This window comes from Myodes glareolus, chromosome X (assembly GCF_982192425.1).
Source record: "Myodes glareolus chromosome X, mMyoGla1.1, whole genome shotgun sequence".
Lineage (NCBI taxonomy): Eukaryota > Metazoa > Chordata > Mammalia > Rodentia > Cricetidae > Myodes > Myodes glareolus.
Genome location: NC_142053.1, coordinates 45,447,910 through 45,464,400, shown reverse-complemented (window position 1 = coordinate 45,464,400; position 16,491 = coordinate 45,447,910). Strand labels below are relative to the sequence as shown.

General features: G+C 40.0%; 1 protein-coding gene across 10 annotated transcripts in view; it reads left to right on the top strand.

Moving 5' to 3' along the window:
• The window catches only part of Tmem164 (transmembrane protein 164), a 210,899-nt gene that overhangs the window by 55,155 nt on the left and 139,253 nt on the right, over nt 1-16,491 (top strand). For 9 of the 10 annotated variants that reach the window (XM_087902952.1, XM_087902957.1, XM_087902951.1 and 6 more), the window contains one exon: nt 12,125-12,174. The exons of the other annotated variant lie outside the window; for it this stretch is intronic. In XM_087902952.1, coding sequence (XP_087759078.1) covers nt 12,125-12,174 — 50 coding nt within the window. The remainder of the gene's footprint in view (nt 1-12,124; nt 12,175-16,491) is intronic. 10 annotated transcript variants of the gene reach the window in all.

Sequence of the window (16,491 nt, the reverse complement as noted above, 5' to 3'; positions counted from 1 at the left end):
TTATTAAGGTTCATTCATGTTGTAGCATAACGTTGGTACTCTATTCCTTTTATGTCAGGGTAATAGTGTCTTGTATGGATGTGTACATCTTGTGTATCTTTATTCATTGATGAACACTGTAATTAATCCTTTCTGCTTTGATGCATACTATTTTAACCTCTATGTATCAGCGTTTGGGCCTGCATGTGTTCTCATTTTTCTTGGCTATAGAAGTAGGATTGGAGGCTGGAGAAGTGATTCAGAGTTTTAAGACCATTGGTGGCTGCTCTTCCAGGGGACCTTGGTTCAGTTCCTAGCACCCACTTAGAGGCTCACCACCATATGTAATTGCAGTCCAGAAGATCTGATAACATCTCTTGGCCTCCTTAGTTATCACACACATACATATGGTGCACAGATATATATGTAGGCAAAACACCCATACACCTAATAGAATAAGATTAAAAAAGGAATAGAATTGTTGGATTATATGATAATTATATTTAACCTTTTGGGGAATTGTCAACATTTTTCTAAATAGTGTAGGAGGACCTCAATTTCTTCATATTCTGTTCATTACTAATTATTGTCATTTAACAAATCTGTATGATGTGTGTGCATGTGTAGTGTGCATGCGTGTGTCCACTTACTTATGCCAGTAAGCATATATGCATGTGAATACAGGTGTGACTGCTTGCCTTCCACCTTGTTTAGGGCAGAAATTCTTGTTCCTTGCAACATAGGCTGGGCTAGCTGGCCTGACAGCTCCTGGGGATTCTCCTGTCCACATTTCCCATCTTGCCTTAGGTGTGGTGGAATTGCAGATGCATCCAGGTTGATGTAAGCTCCAGAGATCCAAACACAGTTTCTCACACTTGGAAGAGACTTTGTCCACTGGGTCATCTTCCCAGTGCTAGTAGTCTCTTTTATTGTATTTCTGCCGCTGTGTGGGATAATGTTACCTCCTTGAGAATTCAGTTTGCATTTCCCTCATATCTGGTGATGTTGAACATATTTTCTTACGTGTATGGACCATTTATACATTTTCTTTGGAGAAATGTCTATTGAAATACTTAGGTCATTTTCTATTTTTGATTTTCTTTCTAAATTTTTTAATGGTATATAGTCTTACTATTATCCCTTGTTGACCTCAGACTTGCAATCCTGTCTCATTTTCTGTGATGCTAGGACTATAGACTCTGTGCCACTATGCTGAACTATTAGTCTACTTTTAAAATTGAGTTATTTGTCTTTAAAACGTTATACTTGTTTATGTGTGTTTGCATGTGCACACATGTGTGGAGGTCAGAGGACAACTCGCTGGAATCAGTTCTCTCCTTCAAACCATTGTTCCAGGGATTGAACTCAGATTGTTAGGGTCAACAACGAGGAGTTTAAAGGCCCGGATATTCGGTTGTTGTTAGTTGCATGGCTCACAGCATCTCAATTCTCTGTTTGTTTTCTCAGTATCCTGAAGCACAAAATATTTCAACTTTTCAAAAGTTCACTGTATATTTTCTGTTGACTCCTCTGTTTCTAGTATAATATTTTTTAATTTTTTTCTCTGAAAGCTTTCATCCATGTTGGGTTGCAGAGATGGCTCAGAAGAATACTGGCTACTCCTAGAGGACCTCAGTTCCACATAGCCATTCATGACTATACATAGCTCTAGTTCCAGGGAATCAGATGTTCTCTTCCGGTTTCTACGGTCATAGATAAACACATGGTACACATATATGTAGACAAATACTTATATGCATAATTTTTTAAAAAAAAAATTAGGGGCTGAAGAAATGGCTAAGTGCTTAGGAATACATACTGTTCTTACAGAAGACCCGAGTTCAAATCCTAGCACCTATGTTAGGCGGTGCACAGCTTCTTATAATTCCACCTCCAGGGGATTTGATGCCTCTGGCCATTGCGGGCTCCTGTACTTAGTTGCACATTACCCATCTCTGCCAAATAATCTAAAATAAAATCTTAAAGAAAATTTCATATGTGCATTCAGTGTATTTGATTGTACCCACTTTCCCACTCTTTCAACTTCCTCCAGATACCCTTACAGTGTCTCTTTCCCCATTTAATGGCTTCTTTTTGAGACACGGTCTACATACCTCTGGCTGACCAAGAACTCACTATGTAGACCAGGCTTTCCACGAATTCAGAGAGGCCCACTTGCCTCTTTCTCCTGAGTGATGGGATTAAAGGGAAGCACCACCAAGCCTGGCCGGGCGGTGGTGGCACACACCTTTAATTCCAGCTCTTGGGAGGCAGAGGCAGGTGAATCTCTGCGAGTTCGAGGCCAGCCTGGTCTACAAGAGCTAGTTCCAGGACAGGCTCCAAAGCCACAGAGAAACCCTGTCTCGAAAAACCAAAAAAAAAAAAAAAAAAGACTCAATCTAATTAGAGTTGCTCGTATGCACTAACGTGTGGAGCTATCCAACCTGCCAACACGGACACCTGCCAGTGGCTATATAGCTGAAGAAAAACTACAACTAACTCCTCAACCAGGAGTGAGAACTCCGGACCTTCCTCCTCCTGATGCTTGGGTTTTGATGTCATATCTTTGAGTTCATTGTCAAATCGAAGTCATCAAGATTTATCACACACTTATAAAGTTTGACTGTCATGGTTAGATCTTTGATTTTGAGTAAACCGTTGTCTGTGGTTTTATGGTAAGACATTCTTTTGCATGTGAATAACTAGGTGGCCTGGCATCATTTCCTACAGTGAGTACGCTTTCTACCTTTAATGGTCGTGTCATTCATTCATTTCTTTAGAAGTCAGTTGAGAGGGTTCTCTCCCATCATTTGTATGCCAATCATTGATGTTGGTACCATACTGCTTCGGTTCCTGTTGCCATAGGTGGAATTTTGAAGCCAGGTATCATTAGTTTTACTTACTCTTATTTTAAATGTTGCTTTGGCTGTTATTGTCAGGTGAATTTGAGAATTAGCCTGCTACTCTCTGCAGTCCGTGGGATTGTGATGACTGCAGTAAATCTGTCACTAGAAATTCTTAAGGACTGTAATGTGATCAGACACTCTTTTAAATTTAGGGTTATAACAATACTTTGAACTGAGATGTTGGAGACCGGAGTTTAGCAAGGAAAACTGTAGGTTGAGGGAGTGATATTGATGAAACTAGGAAAAGATGATAAGGATGAACTTGAGACACAGTGAAAAGGTTGTAGTGGCAAGATGCCACACTGTGGGAACTGGCTGCATGTGAGGATTCAGTTCAGAAAGATAGGAGGCATCAAAATAGCTCTGAGCTTCGAAGAGAAGCTGATTGCGATTGGCTCACAGGTTCTTTTAATATTCGTCATCATCTTCAATCTTCCTTCACCTCCTTATTTCCTCTTCCCTTCTCTTCTGCCCCTTTTTCCTCCTCCTTCAGGTTGGGTCTCTCTTTTATGTAGGTCTGGCTGTCCTGGAACTCACTATGTAGACCAGCCTGGCCTTGAGTTCTCAGAGAACCACCTGCCTCTGCCTCCCAGGTGCTGGGATTAAAGGCGTGCACCACCACTCCCAACTGTTAATTTTGTTTCTTGAAATGATTGTGACTTATATATATCAAGGTTTCAAAGATAACTAATAGCCATCCAGTATACCTCCTGCCCTGCTTCTCCAAGTGTTAGTATCTTGTGTAATTATAGTACAATGCCAACACTGTTAGTGTTGGTACAGCATTATTAGCTAAGCTAAACACTCAGTTCAGGTCCCAACAGTGTTTCCACGAACTTCCTTTTCTCCTCCAGGCTCCAGTCCAGAGCCTCATGTTCCCTTGCCTTGGCCTGCCATTTTAGTCTTCTCTAAGCCAGGACAGTCTTCCAGTCTTTTTTGTGACCCTGGCAGTATTAAAGAATGCTGGCCAGTTTCTGTGGAAAAGTTCTTAATGTTTCAACTGGGATTATGTCATTTGAGTCCTATTATCACAAAAATGGCATATTCTCTCTGTCACATGAAGACATACATGGTGACATGTCTTATTAATATGGTACTATATGGTTTTCCTGCTTAGGGTGGTAACTATCAGGTTTCCACACTGTGAATGACTAGTTTGGAAATGGTTAGCACTTTCCTTATTAACTAGTGTGTCTTTTTTTTTTCTTTTTGTTTTTTTAAGACAATTTCTCGGTGGCTTTGGAGCTTGTCCTGGAACTAGCTCTTGTAGACCAGGCTGGCCTCGAACTCTCAGAGATCTGCCTGCCTCTGCCTCCCAAGTGCTGGGATTAAAGGCGTGCTCCACCACCACCTGACAACTTGTATGTCTTGTAGTGCTTCTTGCCTGCCACAGTTTTGGCTGTGGTTGTTGGCCTAGTTGCAATTGTTACGTTTCTCTCGTTTTTTTTTTTTTCCCCTACTCTTCTTAATGGGAAGTCTACTATATGGAAGGATAGGCCCCTTTTTCCCAGTTGTTAAAGTGGAGTAGACAGGGAAAGAAGGCAACAAGTTCAGAGTTAAAGCAAGCTCTCTGGGAGGTGCCTGTATGCCATCCTCATGAAAATCTCCAAAAAAGAATTTCACACCTACGTGGAAATAACAGTTAAAGCTGTGACATCACAGCTAAGTGCCACTATTCTTTCCATTTAGAAATGCAGAAATGGAGATTCAGTAATAGGCAAGGCATCACTGGGAGGCCACATTGGCAGGGGTGGGGGCTGCCTTTGATTATGCTGCTGTGGGCTTGTTCAGTGGCTCAGCCCTGGCAATTGGAGCTATGTCTGAAAGGAAGCATTGGTAACCATATCCTCGCTTTCAGTATACCGTGCCACTATGTGCAACTGTGTGTGATGATAAAGAGCCATTTAATTTCTCAAATTAAATGAAATCCAGTAAAAGTGTGTGAGGGTGTCTGGAGTTATTGTGGAAGACTGTGGAGGCAATATAACTTACCCTGTGCTTTGGTGGATGGAATTTACAGGGAGATGGGAAAGGGGTATCCCGATACTCTCCGTAGGTTGCATTCACTTGATTCTTTACGTTCTGCCATCCACTGAATTCAGTGGTCCAACCTTCATTTCTCTCACCTACCTTATGAGATAGTTCTTTTGTAATCCCCATTTCACAGACGAGGAATTTGAGCCAAAATGGCTAAGTATTTTTCTCCCTTTAGGCAGCTTGACAAGGAAAGCCAAGTCATATATCAAAGTGTTATTAGTGTGAGCATAAAATTAGAACAAACGAGGTAGAGTGGATTGCAAGTTTAAGCTAAGCTGTTGCTGATGTAGTTTGCAATAGGAATGGATGTTCTATAGAAATCAGGTCTATACCATGTATTTAGGGCTGACTGTGGTAGGCATTGTGCAAAGTGCTGTCGCTTTTTTTTTTTATCACGTTTGATAGTCTGAAACCCAGTGAGACATAGGTCCTATTTTCAGTCCCATTTTACAGATAAAAACCCTCTTCTTTTCCAAGGCCACAGGATTTGTGAGTGTCAGAATCAGTGTGTCAGTTCACATCTGCCTGGACTGGAAACCTATACATAAGCAGACCAAGGTGGTGCATGCCTGTAATTCTAGCATCCAGCATGCTGAGGCAGGAGGATTATGTGTTACAGATTAACCTGGGTTGCTTTGTGTGGTCCTGTCAAAAACAAAAAATACAGACTTTTAATCTGGGTGGATTTGCCAATTGGGTCAGAAGCCATTGTTTGAGTAATGGATGTCACTAAACTTAAACATCCCTCTGCACTTCTTATCCTGCATCCCAGTGGTTACCCAGCCAACCCTGATAATTTTTCAGAGATCTTTCAAAGCAGGCTCCAACCTGGTCCGTTAAGTCTATGACTTTACAGCTTACTTGTTTTCAGGCACATTTATTTCAATTTAAGTTCTCAGGGGGAAACATCTTTATAAGTTTCTTATACTGGCAAAAATGGTAAATTCTTACAAAGAGGTGAGCTGAGAGAGCTGGCTTGGGGAATGGGGAGTAGCATTTAAATGTGGGTTTGTACTTGGGGAAGGGTTCCTGGGGTAATGACTTGCGTTTACACAGTACATCAGAAGTAGCCACAGGAGGGAAAGATATTTTGGGAGGCCATTCTGGAATAGTGAATAGGACTACCGAGGGCAATTTCTTGGTGTTGCAGACTGATTGATTGATTGATGGGACAATATTTCTGTATCATTTACCTTTCTATTGTTGTGATGAAACACCAGGACCAAAGACCAAGACAATTATTGTAAGAAAGGGTTTACTTGGGCTCACTGTTCCATGGCAATTAAGAGTCCATGTCAGAAAGTGGAAGCAGAAGTTTTACGTCCTGAACCCATAGCTGGAAGCAGAAATAGAGACCTGACAGTAGGTGAGGCTTTTTTACTCTTCAAAGCCTGTCCCTGGTGACATACTTCCGCTAGCAAGGCCACACCTCCCAAATCTCCCCAGACAGTGCCACCAAACTAAGACCAAGGGTTGAAATGTCTTAGACTATGGGGGACATTTTATTCAAACCACCAGTTTCACTCTCTAAGTCCATGGGCTTCAAGTATCTATGTAACCTAGATTGGCCTGGAACTCACCCCTGTCTCAGTTCTCTCACCTACTGGGGTTCTATTTGTAAGCTACCATGCCTGGCTGATGTTGTACTTTTTGAAATTGAAATGAAACAACTATGAAAGTATTAGGAAAGCAAAAGGTGAGCCATTTTGTAATCCCAGGGTTGTAAAAGATTTTCAGAGCTAGAAGCCATAAAGGAAATAATATGTACATCTGATTGGCTAATAGTAAAACTTCTATATATCAAGAAACTACTCTAGGTAGAGTTGTTATGGAGGGAAACATGTCTACAATAGAAGTGTGTGTAGTCTAGATTAAGTGCTTTTGTCTTTTGAGATAAGATCTCCTATAGTTAAACTCCTGTCTCCTGCTGGGATTACAGGTGTTCATTGCCCTGCCAGGTTCTAAGTGCTATGAATATGTAGATAGTTTTTGTGACTCATTAAAACAGAAGCATATAAATTGTAATTGAAAAAGTACAAAGATGGCCACCCCCCCAAATGAAATACATCTCATTAGTAAAGCAGTTTAATGTTTCTGGATTTCTGAGACACACAAAAACAACTACAATCCCACTTAAGTTTCTTAGAGCTTTTCAAGATGAGTTACCATTTGATCAGGATGCAGCAGAAGAGAACACATTCTCATACATGCCTGAAGGAAATATCAATTCAAATAACTTTCTTAGAGCACAGCTTACCTATGAAATCAAAAGCCTTAAGGCATATGTGGTTGGCTTTTCATATCTTTTGGTTATACTACCTAAGAATTCAGCCAACTCCAGAAGAAAACTATCTTTTTATTAAAAAATTCCATTTATATTTAAAATGTGTGGGACAGTTCTTTTTCTTAACATTATCCCACAAATGATATAGTTTAATGTTGCTATACAAAAGTGTTCCATACTAGCCTAGAATGGAGTATAATAAAGGTTTGTTTATTAGGGGGGTAAACTTGTGTGCACTGGAAACAGGAACTGGAAGTGAATCCAGCAGCCAAGGGCCCCCCCATGCTTTAAGTCTGCATTTATAGTGCATGAGACACACCCAAAGTGAGCCAGTATCTTAAAGGCTATTGTCTGAAGGAGTTCCCACAGCAGTTTAACATCTCTTTACATAGTGTTTACATTCTATTAGGCATTATAAGTAATTTAGGGATCATTAAAATATATAGAAAACAAAAATAGGTGACATATAAATGCTACAGCATTTCTATATTGGAATTGAACATTCACAGATGCAGATTCGGGGGGTCTTGGAACCAATTCCCCATGAATATGGAGGGGTAACTATTTCTATTTCCTTGGTCTCAGAAAGTCTCCTATAATTGTGTACTAAGGAAATGGTAAAATTATGGCATGTGTATGTAATTGAGTAAGGTGAAGCTATTAGAGATAAGCTGTAGAAATGACTGGCTCCATGGTTAAGAGCACTGGCTGCTCTTACAGAAAATCCAGGTTCAAGTCCCAGCACCGACATGGCAGCTCACAGCTGTCTCTAAGCTCCACAGTTCCTGGGGATCTGATGCCAATTTCTGGCTTCCTTGAGCACTGCATCCATGTGGTGCACAGACATGCACACAGGCAAAATAGTCACATTTAATACTTTAAAAAATATGAACAAAGAAATGGAACCATAGAAGCACATGGACCAGCATATTATATGTTAAGGGTACTGTTGGCATTGTGCCTGCTTACATGGAAAATGGAGCCTGGAGCACAGATGTACTTATCTGCTGTGCTTTTCTTTAGGTATCGGCCAGACTTGGGAGGATTTAAAATAGCACAACAGAGTGACATTTTAGATAGATCTTTCTTGTATCATAGTGCCTGATGGGGGTACATATGGAAGAGATTGTCACGGTGGTCTAGAGAGAAATGATAAGGCTACAGAGGTATGAGCAGGAGTGGGTAGAGCTTCAGGATAGACTTTGTGCAACCCAGGAATGTGATCTTCCCTATGGTCAATAAGACTCACAAGCACTTGTCCTTAGGAATCCCTAGATATCTGGGTGATTTCATCAGAAATGAAATCAGGAAAACTAAAGCCAGAGGGCACTAGGACCTGGAGGCTAGTGTGCTAGGCTCCAGGTCAGTCCCTTGAGCCTCTTACTCTCAATTTTTATTTCATATAGTTCAACTATGTCCCTTCAGTGCTTAACTGGGCCAGCAGCTCATTTAGAATGGACCATGGTAAACTTGGGGCCAGTATGACTGGGGACAGGGATAGGGAGTAGGGCAAATGAAGGCTGAGATGGTGGGAGGCCAGGAGGGGGCCTAGAATCACAACAGTTCAGAGTTAGAAGGTGAATTGAGACAGCAATTGTGTAACTGAAAAGAGTTAAATGTACTGTTTTCTGTGCTTTTATGAAGTTTTTTTTATTTACTTATCCCTCTAGGGAATTATGACTAGTTTTCAATAGCATCCAGACATTTTTTTCCCCCTTGGGATGACTTGCCTCATGTGACAAATCTTAACTTGAGTTTTATAAGGATTTGCGAATCACATGTACCCACCAGACCTGGGGCTGAGAAGAGTTTGAGCCAAAATGAACTAGTGTGGGCATTGCTGGATCTGTGTGCTGGGCTGCCCTGTTGGGTATGTTTTGAGATGTCTCATGGCGTCGAAAATAGATCTCAGGAATGTATGTGGTAGTACTGACATAAAACCCCATGTGTTATTTGAGTGTAGTGAATGGGCAGAGCTGTAGGGGAAGGAGGGGCCTTTGTGGCAAGTACATGGAATTGGGGTTTCATCTGAAATGCTCGTGAGAGCTTTTCTCCCCCAGTTTTTTCATCTGGGAAATGAGGTTAAATAACACGGCCCTGCCTGTGATGGGATGTGTCTGTGTAACACTGTCTGCTTGCTCCGTAGTTTTTCTCTTACCTTCAGGAACTGTGCTGGGCAGTTTTGAACACAGATAGGAAGCACCGAGTGGGTGCTGGAATCTGCTGGCATCCGTTTTCATCTCTCATCTGCTTTGTGCTTCTAGATGCCCTCTCTCTCCTACTGTTTGCAGCTCAAGGGGTGTTTTTGTTTTCCTTCTGCCAGTCGAAAATATATGTTATCTAAAGATGAAGGTGGTGGAGCCACTCAGTGAATTCCTGGGGATCCTTGGGCTGTTAAGTTAAAATGTTTTTACAATTCCTGATCAATTAAGAATCATTATAGTTGTGATCTTAGCCTGACTAAGCAGATGTTTAATTTTAGAAATCCTTCAAGTGACTGAAAGAGTCTGTGGGTTACCTTAGAAAGGTGGGCTTTTTTTTTTTGCTTGTATATTTACTGTATTTGTCTCAAAGGATTGCACAAAAAACAAAAGAAAAGAAAACAAAACAAAACCAAAACTCTATCCTAGTGATAGACATAGACAGGCAAGGTGAGAAAGGCTAGAAGGTCGATTAGAATATTGGGCCCTATGAAAGTAACTGTTGGTAAGCACATGTAGACTCAAGACTCGACTAGCTTGCTGTCTCTGTGAGTGGTGGAGGAAAATCGGACAGTGGAGTAGCTTGGAACTGGAGGCTTAATCCTTAAAGTAAGTTCATGAATACCTGCTGTAGAGAAGGACAGAACCAGTTAAAGGGTTATGTGCTTGCCCCTAGAGGCTACAGACAGAAATGTAAGACTTCATTAATTGTGAGGCCCAGTATTGCATTTTTACTTTCTGTTTGGCATGTTGCAAGTGTCTGGGTATTTCCAAAATTTGGGGAGGCTGTTGGCATGGCTCTCTGGCATTCTCCAGATGAACTGGAGACCTTTCCAAGGTGGGTGGGACCCGTTTTCCTCTCTGTACTGTAGCTTCAAAGTGTAGGCTTTGGTGGGCGTTATGCTGGGTCACTATGTACAGCCTCCAACTTGGTTCTTTGCCTAAGGTAAGTAACCTTCCTGCTGTGTCTGGGGTAAAGAAGACCAGCTTCATTTAGTTCTTTTTTGGGCTGCTCCTGAGGGCTAAGTAGAGTTAGTTCAATGTGGTTCAGTAATCCACTTCTTTGGCAACAATGAATGCTAAAAGCATTTTACAGTGAGGTCTGGGAATGCACCCCACACAATGAAATACATCTTATTTCTGTGGAAAATACATGGCAGTTCCCCATAAATAAAGGGAGATCACCCCCATTCAAGTCATGCTTTGAATAAGCATTCATTTTTTTATTTTAGAGCCTTTTGGATTTGGGGTCCAATAGAGAATTGTGGACCTGAAGTTATCTTTGAGTTTTCACTTAGACAAATGGACCCATGGGGGAAAGGCGTGGTCTGGGGTGCTGGTAGAAAGCTCTTTCCTTTGAGTGGCTCTCTGATGGGTATCCTGGGTGATGGACTCCCACTGGTATTCTTTTCCATACTCTGTTCTTTTCCTCTTAGCGGGGATTCTAACTGCCAAACCGATGTCTTCCCTATGGTATAGCCTACTCTCCCTGTAGACTCTGAGAGAATGGAGAAACAAAACTCCAAAGCATGCAGACTCGGCAAAATCAACGTCCAATAATGGAAATTGTCAGAGCTTTCACCACGACAGGGACAGTTATCAATGAGTTTTTTAAACCACATAAACAAATCAGTTTGGGTCAAGGGACCCTGCAAACCTAAGGTTTAGGTATATCCTAAAGGTTGATCCTCAGTCCCTTGTGTCTTTGGCCCTCAGAGTAGTTTAGCCCAAGAGCACACGTGAGGCTACCAGGAATGACTGACTTCATTCGCTCTGGAACTTTGATTCAGCATGCATGTGGTAGTGGGGGAGGTCCCAGGTTTGCAGAATGAGAATGCTTTCTGTGAGAACCTCGGGATTTGCATATTTAGCAAATTTTGCAAAGGATGTTTTGTCCTTGAAGACAGTTAAAGACCACCATATGGGTAAAGTCCCAGCAACTGCCGGTCTTCAGTGGCTGTAGTCCAGGCCTGTGTCACACCAAGAACAGGGAGCTGATTGGTCTCTTAGAATGATAGATTCTTCTGGTTTACATTTTTGCCTGTCATGATAATAGAACCTTCTCAAATTACTTAGATCGATTTGTAGATACAAACAAAATTCAGTGGGGTTTAGAGTCTGAGGTGGTAGTTTGTTAAGAGTTGTGGGAAAATTCAGGATCCCCAGTTACATCCAATTTTTGGATAAACACAAAGCAATGTTTTAAAGAAATGGGCTTCATGCAACACTTCCAGCCTACTTACACAAAAACATTACTCATTGTTTCTCTGGAACTCCAATTTAACTTGGTGTCCTGTATTTTCATGTGCTAAATTTGGCACCTCTGAGTATTGATAAGCCCACCTACCCCCATGGGAGGCAAACCAGATGGCATGTGTGTGCATCTTCCATGTGCAGAATCTATTTTTACCTGCCCTGGGTTAAAGCTTCAAAGACTGACTACTTATGGCATATTGACGTTAAAGCACTGAAAACCAAGTCTTTCTCTCTCCATATGCACACACGCACACAAAAATACAAATGTACTTCGGTAAACTATCTGTTTGCCTTGTAACTATAAAAATTTTAACCAACACACAAATATACAAATTTTACTTTTCTAATTTTTTATATACATTTTTTTTTTTGTTGTTGAAGTAAGTGGCATTGTTAAAGTAACCCCGAGTTGCTGTGCTCAGTGTTTTGCTCACTAACCATTTTTAATTCTTCAATTGCAGATCTTCCTCCTGGCCTGCCCTCCATGTCCGGGAGCTATCGTCGTCTTCAAGTAAGAGAAAATTGTGTTTTACTCCATGGTCCTTCCTCTTCAGGCTCTTCTTTTCATTTGATGATAGAGGACATGTGGTGTCAAGCCCCTGGACTGTACTTCTTGGTCTTCTGGCCTTTCCTAAGGAATGAACATCTGTTGGGGTCTGCTGAACTGTCATGCACATGCTGTATGTAGGTTGTAACTGTGATGAGCCCTGGCAAAACCCACTGAAGCAATCTTTGTAATTACCCAGCCATGGCAGGGTAGCTTGGCAGCTTGTTGACCTACTGAGGTTACACGTGAAAGCTGCTGGGGACTACCTAGCTTTAGTCCATAGTTCCCCTCTATCTGTCTTGTCACTGAGGACATGGTACTAAAGGCCATTGTTCCTGTGTCTTAATGGACATTTTTCCTTCAGGTGCTAAATAAAGTGACAGGGATTCTGGAGATTGAATTCCGGGCCTTATGCCTGCTGCACAATGTTTAACCAGTGAGCCACACCCTTAGCCTTATAAATCCTGACTTTCTTGAAAATATCAGCAAGCATCAAATCCATTAAAGTATACTGCAAGCAAACATGGTTCTCTGAAGGCAAGTTTACTTAAATTAAATTAGTAAGAGGTCCGGAGCTCTGATTTTAGCCACGAGGTGTGATCATCTCCCTCATCAGACCTTTTATTAGACTTGCTAGTGCGAGGTAAAATGGGCTGAATTAATCCCCCCCTCTGCATGTTGGAGCTATTTCTGAATTGTGAAATGGCCAGAGGGAGAGAACAGGAAGTAATACGCCTAGGAGATGTGTCGATAGTTGAGAGTAGAGTAAATGGCTTTCTGATTTACTTAAGTCATTAGAGTATTAGGTAGGGGGCTACCCCATTTGCCCCTGCAAACAGCTCCTCAGAGTAGCCACTTAGTCCCTTGCCTAAGGTGAGTAACTTTCTTCTGGGTGAGGGCTAATGGATCCTGACTTTATATATTTTATGAAGACAGCTCCCACAGAAAAGGGCTATTTAACCTTACTTCCCTCCCTTGCCTTTTCGAAATGAACTCAATTATTCAGTGTAATGTTTTTAAAGCAACATTCATTGATTTTATTTCATTAGGGTGAAAGCAACAATTCTCATCAGAAAGAAAATAATCACCACCTCTCTCCTTCCCTCAAGAGATAATTTCGGTTATTGTCTTTCCTTTTTTGATAAGCAGAAATCATTGTTTACTCATTTTTACTATTTATTTTCTTATTTTAATTTAATTTGCTTATGTTTTATACTCATACATAAATATAGAAATATGATTACTGGGTATGTCATAATGGCCCTTTGCAATCTCTTTTTGCTTGGCCCTTAACTCATACTATCTCTCTGTATACTAAACCAGTATGTATCTTTTTCCATGGACATGGACAAGCTTATGTGACTTTTAGAAGTTTTTGTTAACTGTTTTTTTTTCTTTTTGTAGTTATACTTCTTTTTTGTTGTTGTTTTTATTGAGCTATGTATTTTTCTCCCCTCTCCTTCTGTGCTCCCAGTTTACTCAGGAGATCTTGTCTTTTTCTAATTCCCATGTAGATAGATCCGTGTATGTTTCTATTAGTGTCTTCATTGTTGTCTAAGATTGTGAATTATAGGCTGATTTTCTTTGCTTTATGTCTAAAAACCACTTATGAGTGAACAGATATGATATTTGTCTTTCTGGGTCTGGGTTACCTCACTCGATATGATATTTGTTAGATCCATCCATTTGCCCACAAATTTCAAGATGTCATTATTTTTTTCTGCTGTGTAGTACTTCATTGTGTATATATACCACATTTTCCTTATCCATTCATTGGTCAAGGGGTATTTAGGTATATTAGGTTGTTCTGGCTATGACAGTTCTGCTATGAACACAGTTGAACACATGTTCTTGTGGCACGATTGAGCATCCTTTGGATATATACCCAAAATGGTATTGCTGGGTCTTGAGGAAGGTTGTTTCCTAATTTTCTGAGAAATCACCACACTGACATCCAAAGGGGCTATACCAGCTTGCACTCCCCCCAGCAATGCAGGAGTGTTCCCTTTACCCCACAACCTCTCCAGCATAAGTTGTTATCAGTGTTTTTGATCTTGGCCATTCTTACAGGTATAAGATGGAATCTCAGAGTTGTTTTGATTTGCATTTCTCTGATGACTAAGGATGTTGAGCATTTCCTTAAGTGTCTTTCAGCCATTTTAGAATCCTCTGTTGAGAGTTCTCTGTTTAGGTCTGTATTCCATTTTTTTCATTGGATTATTTGTTCTTTTGATGATCAATTTATTGAATTCTTCATATATTTTGGAGATCAGTCCCCTGTCTGATGTTGGGTTGGTAAAGATCTTTTCCTATTCTATAGGCTGCCATTTTGTCTTGTTGACCATGTCCTTTGCTTTACAGAAGCGTCTCAATTTCAGGAGGTCTCATTTATTAATTGTTGCTCTCAGTATATGTGCTACTGGGGTTATATTTAGGATATGGTCTCCAATGCCAATGCATTCGAGTGTATTTCCCACTTTCTCTTCTATGAAGTTCAGTGTGGCTGGCTTTATGTTGAGGTCTTTGATGCATTTGAACTTGAGTTTTGTGCATGATGATAGATATGCGTCTATTTTCATTCTTCTACATGTTGATATCCAGTCATGACAGCACCATTTGTTGAATATGCTTTCTTTTTTCCATTTGATATTTGTTTTGCTTTTTTTTGGTCAAAAATCAGGTGTTTGTAGGTGTGTGGATTAATATCCAGGTGTTCAATTCGGTTCCATTGGTCCTCCTGTCTGTTTTTATGCCAATACCAGGCTGTTTTCAGTATTGTTGCTCTGAGTAGAGTTTGAATCAGGGATTGTGTTGCCCTCAGAAGTTCTATTATTGCACAGGATTGTTTTGACTATCCTGGGTTTTTGCTTTTCCATATGAAGTTGAGTATTGTTCTTTCAAGGTTGTTTTTATTTTTTAATGCATCCTGCTTTTTCACTCAGCAACATTTCATCGAAATCTATCAATGTCTACTGGAATAAGTTTTATTTCAGAGAGCTGCAAAATATTTCATAAATACACAATTTATCTTGGCATTGCCATATTAACGGATACTTACTTTCTTTCCATAATGCTGTGATAACCATTGCTGTGTACTAACTTGGTATATTGTTGCTTTCAATTTTCATTTGTGTGTATATGCGAATGTCTTGCCATGATAGTTGTCTTTTCCATGCAAAGATTATTCTTATATAACTTCCACATTTCCAATTCTACTTAAAGTTGCTTTACCAAAGATGGGTAACCAGTTGCACTAGAACAGTGTATTCCATACTCCCTGCTTCTTCCTGTAAACTGAACATCCATCCTTGTCAGCTGGTAGATGTTTTATGTACTAGGCTCGAGTTTTTGATTCTGTATCCTGTTCCACTGAATTGTGTACCAAGACCATATTCACTTGATTACATTAGTTTAAAATTCAGTTAGCACTGTCTTGTCAATTTTCCTATTTATAAATTTTAAGATTTCCTTTTACTTAATATTCCCTTCCACTTCTAATAGGATTCTAATTAGAATTACATTACATTGGGTTTAACTTTTTAATTATGTGGTTCTTTTTAGCTAAGAAATTGTATTTCTTTGCATGTTCACATCTGATTTTGTGTTAATTAGATTTATTCTTTTCTTCTTATCTATTATACACTCTTTTTGATACATTTCTCAAGAATTAATAGCTTTTCTCCTGTTGGGGCTCAAATATCTTCCTCATCTCCATTGCTAAGTGCTATTTGCTATCATTGAAAATGACTATTGATTTTTATGAATATTTATTTTACATTAGCTATTATACAGATTCTCCTATTATTTCTGGTAAATTTCATTTTCTTCTATCTTTTCAATACTTACTTTTTTGTTCCATTTTACATTTTTTGCTCTTTTTTTTGAAACTCGGATAGTTAAATAGAAATCCTGTTGATGGCCTATTCTGCCTAAAGATTTTAAAATCAAAATGTTTTCTGTGTTCTTTTAAATTTTCTGTCAGCATTTGTTTATTTATTTGGTTTCGAATTTTCATTTTGTTTTGTGTTTCCACATTTCCTTACAGAATTGGCTGCTGTATTTGAACAGCAGCTGCATGAGTCCGCAGTTGTACTCTATGGCTTTTCTTGTCTTTCCTGGAGCACCTTAGTCAAGTTCTGTGAGCTATACCCTGAGTTCTCAATTATTTTTTCAATACAATGAATTATGTTAATAGAATTTCTCGTTTTGAACTACAATTACAAAGGCTTATGAAGTAAGCCTGCTGATCGCAGTGTGTTATCATCTTGATACAAGGCTGAA